Below are 16,384 nucleotides of genomic sequence, written 5' to 3' on the forward strand. Positions count from 1 at the left end.
CCCATGCATGGTGGTGAGACAGCCAGTTCAGTTCAGTTCAGTTGCTCAGTCGTGTCCGACTTTTGCGACCCCATGAATCATAGCACGCCAGGCCTCCCTGTCCATCATCGACTCCCAGAGTTCACCCAGACTCACGTCCATTGAGTCAGTGATGCCATCCAGCCATCTCATCCTCTGTCGTCCCCTTCTTCTCCTGCCCCCAATCCCTTCCAGCATCAGAGTCTTTTCCAGTGAGTCAACTCTTCGCATGAGACAGCCAAGACTTAGTTAATTACAAGAGTCCTTATCCTTCAGTATGGGAGAGAACAAGAAGCTCATGGCAGTCCTTAGTCCATAGCTAAGAATGTAGCATTCGTTCTTAGTAAGGTCTTGGTTCTGCTCCATGGGAATAATTCTCTATGACTCTTGGTTCTGCCCAATAGTCTTTTAAGTCCATTCTCAAGGCATACCTTCTTTTGCATTGCAGCTGAGAATTTTTTTCAATCTCTTTCTTTCTTATAGAAGATTGGGGGCAGGATGCTAGAGTTACATTTTATTTTTGATTCTTTTCAGTTCAGACTGACACTGCTTCCACCAATATGATTTTCTTTTCAAACATTTTGTTTCCTATGCTTATTAAGTTTACTCCAGTTAACAAAGACTATACTCATAGATATTTTTGAGAGAGTGTTGTGAGACTATACCATTAAGATTCTTAAAAGCCCATTTATCTTTTTGAGAGCTTCCTTTGTGGCTCAACTGGTAAAGAATCCACCTGCAACGCGGGAGACCTAGATTCAATTCCTGGGTTGGGAAGATCTCCTGGACAAGGGAAAGGCTACCCACTCCAGTATTCTGGTCTGCAGAATTCCATGAACTGTATAGTCCATGGGGTCACAAAGAGTCTGACACAACTGAGCAACTTTCACTTTCAAACATTCACTTTATTTTTCTGAAGTCTTAAAAAAGAGAATGCTGTTGTATCCCTGACATATGATCTTGACCTTGAGACCAATATTCTGTATTGCAGAGATATGTATATTTAGTAAAAGTATAAATTTGCGTATAAGATACATACCTAATTCATGGTATTGACGTAGCAAAAGAAACTGAGGAAGGGAAATGGGTAGATTTCAAATTTTTCAATGTTTGATTTCTTTAAAGTAAGTTTGTTAGCAACTGTGACCAAATCGTTCACTCTTGTTCAGATAGTCTGAAATGTTTTGTTATTGGTCCTCAATATTTTCTCTATTTTAAAAGATTATTAATAAGTTTAAATCAGTTAATTATTTGATTGCCTAATATTTTCATTCAGATAGTATAACATTCTACATCAGATCAGATCAGATCAGTCGCTCAGTCATGTCCAACTCTTTGCGACCCCATGAATCGCAGCACGCCAGGCCTCCCTGTCCATCACCAACTCCCGGAGTTCACTCAGACTCACGTCCATCGAGTCAGTGATGCCATCCAGCCATCTCATCCTCTGTCATCCCCTTCTCCTCCTGCCCCCAATCCCTCCCAGCATCAGAGTCTTTTCCAGTGAGTCAACTCTTCGCATGAGGTGGCCAAAGTACTGGAGTTTCAGCTTCAGCATCATTCCTTCCAAAGAAATCCCAGGGCTGATCTCCTTCAGAATGGACTGGTTGGATCTCCTTGCAGTCCAAGGGACTCTCAAGAGTCTTCTCCAACACCACAGTTCAAAAGCATCAATTCTTTGGCACTCAGCCTTCTTTACAGTCCAACTCTCACATCCATACATGACCACAGGAAAAACCATAGCCTTGACTAGACGAACCTTTGTTGGCAAAGTAATGTCTCTGCTTTTGAATATGTTATCTAGGTTGGTCATAACTTTCCTTCCAAGGAGTAAGCATCTTTTAATTTCATGGCTGCAGTCACCATCTGTAGTGATTTTGGAGCCCAGAAAAATAAAGCCTGACACTGTTTCGACTGTTTCCCCATCTATTTCCCATGAAGGGATGGGACCAGATGCCATGATCTTCGTTTTCTGAATGTTGAGGTTTAAGCCTCAACATTTAAGCCAACTTTTCCACTCTCCACTTTCACTTTCATCGAGAGGCTTTTTAGTTCCTCTTCACTTTCTGCCATAAGGGTGGTGTCATCTGCATATCTGAGGTTATTGATATTTCTCCCGGCAATCTTGATTCCAGTTTGTGTTTCTTCTAGTCCAGCGTTTCTCATGATGTACTCTACATGTAAGTTAAATAAACAGGGTGACGATATACAGCCTTGTCGAATGCCTTTTCCTATTTGGAACCAGTCTGTTGTTCCATGTCCAGTTCTAACTGTTGCTTCCTGACCTGCATACAGATTTCTCAAGAGGCAGATCAGGTGGTCTGGTATTTCCATCTCTTTCAGAATTTTCCACAGTTTATTGTGATCCACACAGTCAAAGGCTTTGGCATAGTTAATAAAGCAGAAATAGATGTTTTTCTGTAACTCTCTTGCTTTTTCCATGATCCAGCAGATGTTGGCAATTTGATCTCTGGTTCCTCTGCCTTTTCTAAAACCAGATTGAACATCAGGAAGTTCACAGTTCGTATATTGCTAAAGCCTGGCTTGGAGAATTTTGAGCATTACTTTACTAGCGTGTGAGATAAGTGCAATTGTGTGGTAGTTTGAGCATTCTTTGGCATTGCCTTTCTTTGGGATTGGAATGAAAACTGACCTTTTCCAGTCCTGTGGCCACTGCTGAGTTTTCCAAATTTGCTGGCATATTGAGTGCAGCACTTTCACAGCATCATCTTTTAGGATTTGGAATAGCTCAACCGGAATTCCATCACCTCCACTAGCTTTGTTCGTAGTGATGCTTTCTAAGGCCCACTTGACTTCACATTCCAGGATGTCTGGCTCTAGGTCAGTGATCACACCATCATGATTATCTGGCTTGTAAAGATCTTTTTTGTACAGTTCTTCTGTGTATTCTTGCCATCTCTTCTTAATATCTTCTGCTTCTGTTAGGTCCATACCATTTCTGTCCTTTATCAAGCTCATCTTTGCATGAAATGTTCCTTTGGTATCTCTGATTTTCTTGAAGAGATCCCTAGTCTTTCCCATTCTGTTGTTTTCCTCTATTTCTTTGCACTGATCGCTAAAGAAGGCTTTCTTATCTCTTCTTGCTATTCTTTGGAACTCTGCATTCAGATGTTTATATCTTTCCTTTGCTCCTTTGCTTTTCGCTTCTCTTCTTTTCACAGCTATTTGTAAGGCCTCCCCAGACAGCCATTTTGCTTTTTTGCATTTCTTTACATAGTTGTCTTAAAAGTTAGGGATTCAGATAATGATTTAAATTCAAATATATCATCTGTTTTCTTTTCTACAAGCTTTAAATGTTTCATTAGTAAGCCATTGAGATAAAACTAATTACATTTGTTCTTTGTTTTAGGAAAACCATATTGAGACTATCAACTGTGAAAATTTGGAAAATCTCTGCATTGTTCTTCTTAATAAAAATCAGTTGACTTCTCTTCATGGTTTGGATGGCTGCACTAATATCCAAAGTCTTGAACTTTCACATAATAAAATCACTCGAATTGGTGAGAACAATGGAATTTGAATATATCAACATTTATTTTTCATGATTATATATTGTTTCATTTATTCTTCTTTAAGAAAAGGACACAATCTCTAATTTACTAATTTTATCCAAGCCATATTTATTTAATCTTTTACCCAGAAGGAAACAAAACTATTTTTAATATATATAAAAGGAATATGCTCCTACCACTGGCAAATGGGTAGTCATTAGTAGCTCCTTAAATTAGTATATTTACCTCCTTGTCCCTTTTCTTATAACTAATAGTGATTTGAACTCTACTGGGGAATATATTGATATATATTATTATATATATAACATACCCTTGTTTGTTGCCATCATAGTTTTATAGGTCCTATGCTTACTATTGGCTTCCCAGCTGGTGCTAGTGGTAAAGAATCTGCCTGCCAAAGCAGGAGATGCAAGAGATGCAAGTCTGATCCCTGGGTCAGGAAGATCCCCTGGAGGAGGGTACCACAACCCACTCCAGTCTTATTGCCTGGGGAATTCTATGGACAGAGGAGCCTGGTAGGTTGCCGAGTTGGGCACCAGTGAAATAACTTAGCACATACATGCTTACTATCTTCTCAGGAGCTGTCATTACTGTTTCTTGATAGGACATTTCTCTCTTTACCTACATACATCACTTGTACTAACCTTTCCTTCTTTGTGCATGCACGCTGAGTTGCTAAATCATGTCTGACCCTTTGCAACTCCTTGGACAGCAGCCTGCCAGGCTCCTCTGTCCATGGGATTTCTCAGGCAAGAATACTGGAGTCAGTTGCCTTTTCCTTCTTCAGGGGATCTTCCCAAGCATGTCTCCTGCATGAACTCCTGTCTCCTGCAATAGCAGGCAGATTATTTACCATTGAGCCACCTAGAAGCCCCTTCCTTCTTTAAATAAGGCTACTACCACATAAAAAGAAAGAACTTGTCTCTTTGAATCTCCCTCATTGTCTTTGTCCCTCCATCTGTCATTATGAGACATTACTTTGCCAACAAAGGTCTGTGTAGTCAAAGCTATGCCTTTTTCCAGTATCTATATAGCTCTGTATCAATAGCAGTTTCCACCCTTATTCTTTGTAATCCATAAAATTCTGTGATGAAAATTCTTTTATTTTTAGGTGTTTTTCTTGTTTGGGGATCTATGTGGGATATTTTTTATAAAGTTTAAAAAATTTTTTTTAAATTTTGCATTGGGGTATTTTACCAATTAACAAACAATGTTGTGAACAGAGAAGGGACCCAGCCATACACATACACATGTATCCATTCTCCCCCCAAACTCCCCTCCCATCCAGGGCACTGCACAACACTGAGCAGAGTTCCATGAGCTATCCAGTAGGTTCTTGCTCGCTATCTGTACATGCTTTTTCTTATTTAAGATCAGCCCTCCTGTTTTCCATAAGTGTCCCTGTCATTCTCCTCTGGTATATTCCTCCATCATTTACACCTTCCTCATGTCAGATTTTTCCTGTTGCCATTCATTTCTGCCACTGCCTCATCTCTCTTTCCCCTTGTTGTTAAGTCTTGTGAAAGACTGTTCTGTTCTTGCTCTCACTTCTCATGTCTTACTACTCAACATCTCTTTTCTGCCACCTGAAATTCAGCTTCTACTCACTTCTATACATTTTCAGTGAGGTAAGTCTAAAATAAAACTCTAATGTTTTTCACTTATGTTTGGCTTAAAATTCTCTGGGTTTTTGTTGTTATTGTGTTTTATTTTTATTTTCTATTGTTGTAGCTTTGAGATTCTCAAGGGACTTGATAAGGGCTTGTTGTCCAGTCACTCAGTCATATCTGACTCTTTGCGACACCATGGACTACAGTCTGCCTGGCTTCCCTGTCCTTCACTATCTCCTGCAGTTTGCTCAAACTCATGTCCATTGAGTCGGTGATGCCATCTAACCATCTCGTCCTCTGTTGCCTCCTTCTCTTCCTGCTCTCAGTCTTTCCCAGCATTAGGGTCTTTTCCAATGAGTTGGCTCTTCACATCAGTGACCAGAGTATTGGAGCTTCAGCTTCAGCTTCAGTCCTTCCAGTGAATATTCAGGGTTGATTTCCTTTAGGATTGACTGGTTTGATCTCCTTGCAGTCCAAGGGACTCTCAAGAGTCTTCTCCAGTGCCTCAGTTGGAAAGCATTGATTCTTTGGCATTCAGCCTTCTTTTTGGTCCAATTCTCACATCTGTACATGACTACTGGAAAAACACATAGCTTTGGCCATATGGATCTTTTTGTTGACAGAGTAATGTCTCTGCTTTTTAATACACTGTCTAGATTTGTCATAGCTTTTCTTCCAAGGAGCCAGCGTTGTTTAATTTCATGGCTGCAGTCACTATCCGCAGTGATTTTGGAGCCCAAGAAAATAATGTCTGTTACTGTTTCTATTGTTTCCCCATCTATTTGCCATAAAGTGATGGGACCGGATGGCATTATCTTAGTTTTTTGAACGTTAAGTTTCAAGTCAGCTTTTTCACTCTCCCTTTTCACCTTCATCAAGAGATTCTTTAGTTCCTCTTCATTTTCTGCCATAAGGGTAGTGTCATCTGCATATCTGAGATTATTGATATTTTTCCCAGCAATGTTGATTACAGCTTGTGCTTCATTCAGCCTGGCATTTCATATGATGTACTCTGCATATAGGCTTCCCTGGTAGCTCAGTTGGTAAAGAATCTGCCTGCAATACAGGAGACCCTGGTTTGATACCTGGGTTGGGAAGATCCGCTGGAGAAGGGATAGGCTACCTACTCCGGTTTTGTTGGGTTTCCCTTGTGGCTTAGCTCAGAATCTGCCTGCAGTGAGGGAGACCTGGGTTCGACACCTGGGTTGGGAAGATCTCCTGGTGAAGGGAAAGGCTACCCACTCCAGTTTTGTTAGGTTTCCCTTTTGGCTCAGCTTAGAATCTGCCTGCAGTGAGGGATACCTGGGTTGCGAAGATCCCCTGGAGAAGGGAAAGGCTACCCACTCCAGTATTCTGGCCTGGAGAATTGCATGGAGTGTGTATAGTCCATGGGGTCACAAAGAATCGGACTCGACTGAGCGACTTTCACTTTCACTTTGCATACAAGTTAAATAAGCAGGTTGACAATATACCACCTTGACATACTCCTTTCCCAATTTGGAACCAGTCCATTTTTCCATGTCCAGTTCTAACTATTAATTCTTGACTTGTGTACAGGTTTCACAGGAAGGTAAGGTAGTCTGGTATTCCCATCTCTTTAAGAATTTTCCACAGTTTGTTGTGATCCACACAGTCAAAGTCTTTACTATGGTCAAGCAGAAGCAGATGTTTTTCTGGAACAATATTGCTTTTTCTATGATCCAGTGGATGTTGGCAGTTTGATTTCTGGTTCCTCTGCCTTTTCTAAATACAGCTTGTAAATCTGGAAGTTCTTGGTTCACACACTGTTGAAGCCTAGCTTGAAGAATTTTGAACATTACTTTGCTAGCATATGAAATGAGTGCAGTTGTGTCTGAATGTTCTTTGGCATTGCCCTTCTTTGAGATTGGAATGAAAACTGACCTTTTCCAGACTTGTTGCCACTGCTGAGCTTTCCAAATTTGTTGGCATATTGAGTAATATAATGGTTAAATATAATCTAGCCTTAAATAATGGTTAATCAATAATCAATAATTTTCAAAAAATTCTGAATTAGATAAAAATATTACTTTGGTATACTACTAATGGCTTTCTACCTTCTCTAAGCTACATTTGTTAGGAAATGTGATATGGACTGAATTATCAGGGAATGGGATTGGAGCAAATGAAGGAGTAGCAAGCCTACTCTCTGTGTTTAGGCCTGATTCTACTTAGGCCTTCTAAATACTAATTTTATTTGTTTGCTTATATTTTTTTTCTTTCTTTTTTTTCTTGTTGAAAATTTCAAACATTTACAAAATAAATACATGGAGATTCCATGTACCATGTTCAACATTTGGTACATCATTACTATTTGTTTTTCTTCTTCTTCTTTTTTAAAACAAATCCCCAAATCAGAGAGCTTCATCCTTTCATACCTTAGGAGATTTTTAAAAATAATACAGTCCCTCCTTAACTACAATGCATTGTGTCACCTAATAAAATTAATAATGATTCCTCTTTCAAGTAATAATCCATGATGCAAGTTTCTTTATTTTCTTAATATTATCAGGGTTTGTTTGACTCATAACCCAATGACCACATATAACATTCACATGGGTGACTGGAAGTTCTCTTTAATCTCTTGCAGTCCTTCCACTTTTCTTTGTCCATACTGTTGATTTTTTGTAAACCTTTATTAATTGCCCTATACAGTCTGGGCAATTTCCATAAACCTTTATTAATATGACCTATTTTGGGTTTATCCATTTACTTCTTTTTAGTGTATTAAAATTGTTTCACTATGCATGTAAATGTTTCATTTCCTGTTATTGAAAGCTAGTTAACAGGCTTGATTTAATTAAAATTTAGTCATTTTTTGGCAGGAATTTTTCATTTGTGCTTCATAATGCCTTACATCGGAAGTCATACAGCATTTATTCGCTTTTAATGATGCTACAATTACATATTGGGCATGCTAGTAATAGGCTGAATGCTCCATTATAAGGTTCCCCACCCAACAAGCTTGTATCTAATGCTCTCACTTATTGATTATTATGGCCTGAATCAATTATTAATGCAACGGGGAATACAAAAGTGAGTTTTCTAATTTGAGCTTTCCTTCCACATTTTTAAAGCTGGAATAATTTATTTAATAACTATTTGGTTACCTTGGAATCATTTGTAGATGAAAGATAGGGCTATGCCTATCTTTATATTAACAAACTATACAATAAGGTCTTATTAGTCCTTGTTACTTTCAGTGCTTCCAAGTGATTTTTTTTGTTTGTTTTATTTTTTTGCATTGTTTTGGCACTTGTTTTCTCTCTCTCCCTGCTTTCTCTCTTTCTGAGTATTCTTATGAACTTATATAAATTTATAGTACAGAATATTTCAGTTTCTGTTCTTATTATACTGTTTGACGCTCAAAGTGTCCTGTCCTGTGAATTTGAGTAAAGACAGAAAATATTGATATCTCCAATTCAAATTTACTTTTTGAACTTTATAGTTGTGTTCCTTTTCTGTTCCACTATAGTCCTTGGTTGATACCAACACTAACATAACTATTTGCTATATATTATAATATATATAGCTTTGAAACAATAGTGCCAACATTAGAAACATTCAGAAGAATCTAAAGGAAAGCTACTACATTAATTTTGAGATTTTTTTTGCACTTCTTTTGGCCCTTGTACTTTGTTACCCAAATGGTATGCTTACTTGGAGTATTTTATCTTTGTGATTATGTTATGAATTTGAAATATAATTGCTTCACTTTTCCCATTTAATTCAATTTTACTTTTGAGATGTAAAGCAGCTATATGTTTCTAGAGTCAAACTACATTTAAAAACTCAAAGAGGTTGTGCTTTCATGCTTGTTCTTTTCACCCTGTTCTCCCATCTGCTTTTGTATATAGATATATATGTATAATAATACATGTGTATCACATATATAATATGTGTTTATAAATATACATACATAGATATATATATAAGAAAATATGTGTATATGATAATCCTTTCTTTCACAAAATATAGAATACTTTAAATACTACTCTTTATCTTGCTCTTTTTCATTTAATAACATACAGACAATTAATTCATAGTGTTCTTTTTCCATGGGTTGATAGTATTCGATTGTGTGCATTGACCACAGTCTATTCCACTCATCTCTGGTTGACGGACAATGCATGGTTTACAATCTTCCACACTGCTACAATGATTAGCCTGATACCTATGTCATTTCATACTTTATCAGATGTATCTTTAGGTTAATTTCCTGATGTATATACTTTTGGGGACAAAGGACATCTTTAATCTAGGAACACAGTGCCAGATACACTTTATATGGGTTATAGGTTGTATCATTTTGCCCTCCTGCTAATTCATGTTAATACTGGGGGTTTGGTGGGGGTTTTTTTGTTTGTTTGTTTTTCTTCTGTTTATTATGTTTTTCTTTTCAATTTTTAAGTTAAATATACAATTCAATTATTCTTTTTCATTTTTTACTCTTGTTGACATAAGTACTTAAGTCTATAAATTTTCCTCAGAGCAGTATTTATTCTGCAATTCCTGATATATGGATATTTTCATTTGTTCTATAATTTAATGAAGTGTTTTATCTTTTACCTAAAAATTTAAATTTCCATATGGAAAGGCCATTTTTGTTGTCATTTTTTTTTTCTAGTTTTATTGCATTATAGTCGGAGAATTATTTTTGTTCTTATATCTGCTTTTTGAAACTTGTGTTTTTCTAATATGTGGTTAATTTTCAGGAATGTTTCATGTGTACTTGAAGGGTTTTTTGTTGTTGGAATATAGAGTATATATTTTCGTCTTTTAGCTCTACATTAGTGCTCTTCTATTTTTGGTTTTCTATGTCTACTTGATTCACCTTGGACTGAAGGAGTTGAGCTAGTTTAAATGTATCTTAAAAAAATTTTTTTTAATTAATTTATTTTTGTCTGTGCTGGGCCATCGTTGCTGTGCATGGGCTTTCTCTAGATGCAACGAGCAGGAGCTGCTCCTTAGTGCAGGTGTGCGGGTTCTGTAGCTGCGGCTCCTCGGCTCTGGCGCTCAGGCTCGGTAGTTGTGGTGCGTGGGCTTAGTTGCTCCGTGACATATGGGAACTTCCAGGTGGATCAGGGATGGAACCCATACCTCCTTCATTGTCAGGCGGGTTCTGTCACTGAGCCCCCAGGGAAGCCCTAAACGTATTCTTAATGAGCCTACTTCTTTATTTACATCCTTTGGTTTCTGCTTGATGAACATTGCTCCATGCAGTTACACAGACACTCTTATCTGTGTTATATTTATTGTGGATTTTAGCCTTGAAAAGTATAAGTTCCCTTCTTTCTCTCTCTAATACTTTGGTGACTGAATTCTACCTTATCTGATAGGTTTCATTTTGTTTGTATTTGCCTAATCTAAAAAAAAAAAAAAAAGTTTTAAACCTTTCTGAGTCACTTTGTTTTAGGTATGTACTTGTATTCAGCATGGATTGGGATTTTATTTACTGATCTGAGCTTAAATGTTTCTCTCTTATACACTGTGGCTGTTTGGACTTATTAATTTAATTCATATGCTTTGTTTTGGTACTGAGCCCACTCAGGATGAATCTCTGTCTTTCTCAAGGGAGGCTTTGCTGGTAGTAAATGGGTTCTTCCACCCCAGGACACCTTTATTTCTTACTTATCCTTTCAGTTTCTGTAGGATTTCCTTTCTTTTATATATATATATATATTTTTTTTTTTTTACTTAAATTTATTTATTTTAATTGGAGGCAAATTACTTCACAATATTGTATTGGTTTTGCCATACAAAGATATGAATCCACCACAAGCGTACACGTGTTCCCCATCCTGAACCCCCCTCATACTTCCCTCCCCGTACCATCCCTCTGGGTTGTCCCAGTGCACCAGCCTCAAGCATCCAATATCCTGCATCAAACCTGGACTGGTGATTCGTTTCTTATATGATATTATACATGTTTCAGTGCCATGCTCCCAAATCATCCCACCCTCTCCCTCTTCCACAGAGTCCAAAAGACTGTTCTATACATCTGTGTCTCTTTTGTTGTCTCACATACAGGGTTATCGTTACCATCTTTCTAAATTCCATATATATGCGTTAGTATACTGTATTGGAGTTTTTCTCTCTGGCTTACTTCACTCTGTATAATCGGCTCCAGTTTCATCCACCTCATTAGAACTGATTCAAATGTATTCTTTTTAATGGCTGAGTAATACTCCATTGTGTATATGTACCACAGCTTTCTTATCCATTTGTCTGCCGATGGACATCTAGGTTGCTTCCGTGTCCTGGCTATTATAAACAGTGCTGTGATGAGCATTGGGGTACACGTGTCTCTTTCAATTCTGGTTTCCTTGGTCTGTATGCCCAGCAGTGGGATTGGTGGGTCATAAGGCAGTTCTATTTCCATTTTTTTAAGGAATCTCCACACTGTTCTCCATAGTGGCTGTACTAGTTTGCATTTCCACCAACAGTGTAAGAGGGTTCCCTTTTCTCCACACCCTCTCCAGCATTTATTGCTTATAGACTTTTGGATCGCAGCCATTCTGACTGGCATGAAATGGTACCTAATTGTGGATTTGATTTGCATTTCTCTGATAATGAGTGATGTTGAGCATCTTTTCATGTGTTTGTTAGCCATCTGTATGTCTTCTTTGGAGAAATGTCTATTTAGTTCTTTGGCCCATTTTTTGATTGGGTCGTTTATTTTTCTGGAATTGAGCTGTAGGAGTTGCTTGTATATTTTTGAGATTAGTTGTTTGTCAGTTGCTTCATTTGCTATTATTTTCTCCCATTCTAAAGGCTGTCTTTTCACCTTGTTTATAGTTTCCTTTGTTGTGCAGAAGCTTTTAATTTTAATTAGGTCCCATTTGTTTATTTTTGCTTTTATTTCCAGTATTCTGGATGGTGGGGCATAGAGGATCCTGCTGTGATTTATGTCAGAGAGTGTTTTGCCTATGTTCTCCTCTAGGAGTTTTATAGTTTCTGATCTTATGTTTAGATCTTTAATCCATTTTGAGTTTATTTTTGTGTATGGTGTTATAAAGTGTTCTAGTTTCATTCTTTTACAAGTGATTGACCAGTTTTCCCAGCACCACTTGTTAAAGAGATTGTCTTTAATCCATTGTATATTCTTGCCTCCTTTGTCAAAATAAGGTGTCCATAGGTGCATGGATTTATTTCTGGGCTTTCTATTTTGTTCCATTGATCTGTATTTCTGTCTTTGTGCCAGTACCATACTGTCTTGATGACTGTGGCTTTGTAGTAGAGCCTGAAGTCAGGCAGGTTGATTCCTCCAGTTCCATTCTTCTTTCTCAAGATTGCTTTGGCTATTCGAGGTTTTTTGTATTTCCATACAAATTGTGAAATTATTTGTTCTAGCTCTGTGAAAAATGCCTTTGGTAGCTTGATAGGGATTGCATTGAATCTGTAGATTGCTTTGGGTAGTATACTCATTTTGACTACATTGATTCTTCCAATCCATGAACATGGTATATTTCTCCATCTATTAGTGTCCTCTTTGATTTCTTTCACCAGTGTTTTATACTTTTCTATATATAGGTCTTTAGTTTCTTTAGGTAGATATATTCCTAAGTATTTTATTCTTTTCGTTGCAATAGTGAATGGAATTGTTACCTTAATTTCTCTTTCTATTTTCTCATTGTTAGTGTATAGGAATGCAAGGGATTTCTGTGTGTTGATTTATACCCTGCAACTTTAGTATATTCATTGATTAGCTCTAGTAATTTTCTGGTAGAGTCTTCAGGGTTTTCTATGTAGAGGATCATGTCATCTGCAAACAGTGAGAGTTTTACTTCTTCTTTTCCAATTTGGATTCCTTTTATTTCTTTTTCTGCTCTGATTGCTGTGGCCACAACTTCCAAAACTATGTTGAATAGTAGTGGTTAAAGTGGGTACCCTTGTCTTGTTCCTGACTTTAGGGGAAATGCTTTTAATTTTTCACCATTGAGGATAATGTTTGCTGTGGGTTTGTCATATATAGCTTTTATCACGTTGAGGTACGTTCCTTCCATTCCTGCTTTCTGGAGAGTTTTTATCATAAACGGATGTTGAATTTTGTCAAAGGCTTTCTCTGCATCTATTGAGATAATCATATGGCTTTTATTTTTCAATTTGTTAATGTGGTGTATTACATTGATTGATTTGCAGATATGGAAGAATCCTTGCATCCCTGGGATAAAGCCCACTTGGTCATGGTGTATGATCTTTTTAATGTGCTGTTGGATTCTGATTGCTAGAATTTTGTTAAGGATTTTTGCATCTATGTTCATCAGTGATTTTGGCCTGTAGTTTTCTTCTTTTGTGGCATCTTTGTCAGGCTTTGGTATTAGGGTGATGCAGTAAGATTAGATCTCAATTACAGGAGAAAAACTATTGAATATTCCAACATATGGAGGCTGAACAACACGCTGCTGAATAACCAACAAATCATAGAAGAAATCAAAAAAGAAATCAAAATATGCATAGAAACGAATGAAAATGAAAACACAACAACCCAAAACCTGTGGGACACTGTAAAAGCAGTGCTAAGGGGAAAGTTCATAGCAGTACAGGCATACCTCAAGAAACAAGAAAAAAGTCAAATAAATAACCTAACTCTATACCTAAAGCAACTAGAAAAGGAAGAAATGAAGAACCCCAGGGTTAGTATAATGAAAGAAATCTTAAAAATTTCCAATGAGTTTGGAAGTTTACCTTCCTCTGCAATTTTCTTGAAGAGTTTGAGTAGGATAGGTGTTAGCTCTTCTCTAAATTTTTTGTAGAATTCAACTGTGAAGCCATCTGGACCTGGGCTTTTGTTTGCTGGAAGATTTCTGATTACAGTTTCAATTTCCATGCTTGTGATGGGTCTGTTAAGATTTTCTATTTCTTCCTGGTTCAGCTTTGAAAAGTTGTACTTTTCTAAGAATTTGTCCATTTTTTTCAAGTTGTCCATTTTATTGGCATATAATTGCTGATAGTAGTCTCTTATGATCCTTTGTATTTCTGTGTTGTCTGTTGTGATCTCTCCATTTTCATTTCTAATTTTATTGATTTGATTTTTCTCCCTTTGTTTCTTGATGAGTCTGGCTAATGGTTTGTCCATTTTATTTATCCTTTCAAAGAACCAGCTTTTGGCTTTGTTGATTTTTGCTATGGTCTCTTTTGTTTCTTTTGCATTTATTTCTGCCCTAATTTTTAAGATTTCTTTCCTTGTACTAACCCTGGGGTTCTTCATTTCTTCCTTTTCTAGTTGCTTTAGGTGTAGAGTTAGGTTATTTATTTGACTTTTTTCTTGTTTCTTAAGGTATGCCTGTATTGCTATGAACTTTCCCCTTAGCACTGCTTTTACAGTGTCCCACAGGTTTTGGGTTGTTGTGTTTTCATTTTCATTCGTTTCTATGCATATTTTGATTTCTTTTTTGATTTCTTCTGTGATTTGTTGGTTATTCAGCAGCATGTTGTTCAGCCTCCATATGTTGGAATATTTAATAGTTTTTCTCCTGTAATTGCGGAGAAGGCAATGGCACCCCACTCCAGTACTCTTGCCTGGAAAATCCCATGGATGGAGGAGCCTGGTAGGCTGCAGTCCGTGGGGTCGCTAAGAATCAGACACGACTGAGCGACTTCACTTTCACTGCTCACTTTCATGCATTGGAGAAGGAAATGGCAACCCACTCCAGTGTTCTTGCCTGGAGAATCCCAGGGACGGGGGAGCCTGGTGGGCTGCCATCTATGGGGTCGCACAGAGTCGGACACGACTGAAGCGACATAGCAGCAGCAGCAGCAGCTCCTATAATTGAGATCTAATCTTAACTGCATTGTGGTCAAAAAAGATGCTTGGAATGATTTCAGTTTTTTTGAATTTACCAAGGCTAGATTTATGGCCCAGGATGTGGTCTATACTGGAGAAGGTTCTGTGTGCACTTGAGAAAAAAGGTGAAATTCATTGTTGGGGGTGAAATGTCCTATAGGTATCAATTAGGTCTAACTGGTCTATTGTATCATTTAAAGTTTGTGTTTCCTTGTTAATTTTCTGTTTAGTTGATCTATCCATAGGTGTGAGTGGGGTATTAAAGTCTCCCACTATTATTGTGTTATTGTTAATTTCCCTTTTCATACTTGTTAGCATTTGTCTTACATATTGTGGTGCTCCTATGTTGGGAGCATATATATTTATAATTGTTATATCTTCTTCTTGGATTGATCCTTTGATTATTATGTAGTGTCTTTCTTTGTCTCTTTTCACAGCCTTTGTTTTAAAGTCTATTTTATCTGATATGAGTATTGCTATTCCTGCTTTCTTTTGGTCTCTATTTGCTTGGAAAATCTTTTTCCAGCCCTTCACTTTCAGTCTGTATGTGTCCCTTGTTTTGAGGTGGGTATCTTGTAGACAACATAGATCAGATCAGATCAGATCAGATCAGTTGCTCAGTCATGTCCGACTCTTTGCGACCCCATGAATCGCAGCATGCCAGGCCTCCCTGTCCATCACCAACTCCTGGAGTTCACTGAGACTCACATCCATCAAGTCAGTGATGCTATCCAGCCATCTCATCCTCTGTCATCCCCTTCTCCTCCTGCCCCCAATCCCTCCCAGCATCAGAGTCTTTTCCAATGAGTCAGCTCTTCGCATGAGGTGGCCAAAGTACTGGAGTTTCAGCTTTAGCATCATTCCTTCCAAAGAAATCCCAGGGCTGATCTCCTTCAGAATGGACTGGTTGGATCTCCTTGCAGTCCAAGGGACTCTCAAGAGTCTTGTCCAACACCACAGTTCAAAAGCATCAATTCTGCAGCGCTCAGCCTTCTTCACAGTCCAACTCTCACATCCATACATGACCACAGGAAAAACCATAGCCTTGACTAGACGAACCTTTGTTGGCAAAGTAATGTCATATAGGGGTTTTGTTTTTGTATCCATTCAGCCAGTCTTTGTCTTTTGGTTGGGGCATTCAACCCATTTACGTTTAAGGTAATTATTGATAAGTATGATCCCTTTGCTATTTATTTTATTGTTTTGGGTTCGAGTTTATACACCCTTTTTGTGTTTCCTGTCTAGAGAATCTCCTTTAGCATTTGTTGGAGAGCTGGTTTTGTGGTGCTGAATTCTCTCAGCTTTTGCTTGTCTGTAAAGCTTTTGATTTCTCCTTCATACTTGAATGAGATCCTTGCTGGGTACAGTAATCTGGGCTGTAGATTATTTTCTTTCATCACTTTAAGTATGTCTTGCCA

General features: G+C 37.8%; 1 protein-coding gene across 5 annotated transcripts in view; it reads left to right on the plus strand.

The window, feature by feature from the left end:
- The window catches only part of LRRIQ1 (leucine rich repeats and IQ motif containing 1), a 223,193-nt gene that overhangs the window by 33,252 nt on the left and 173,557 nt on the right, over positions 1 to 16,384 (plus strand). For all 5 annotated transcript variants that reach the window (XM_061415659.1, XM_061415661.1, XM_061415660.1 and 2 more), the window contains exon 10: positions 3,389 to 3,539. In XM_061415659.1, coding sequence (XP_061271643.1) covers positions 3,389 to 3,539 — 151 coding nt within the window. The remainder of the gene's footprint in view (positions 1 to 3,388; positions 3,540 to 16,384) is intronic.

Source organism: Bos javanicus, chromosome 5 (assembly GCF_032452875.1).
Source record: "Bos javanicus breed banteng chromosome 5, ARS-OSU_banteng_1.0, whole genome shotgun sequence".
Taxonomy (NCBI): Eukaryota; Metazoa; Chordata; class Mammalia; order Artiodactyla; family Bovidae; genus Bos; species Bos javanicus.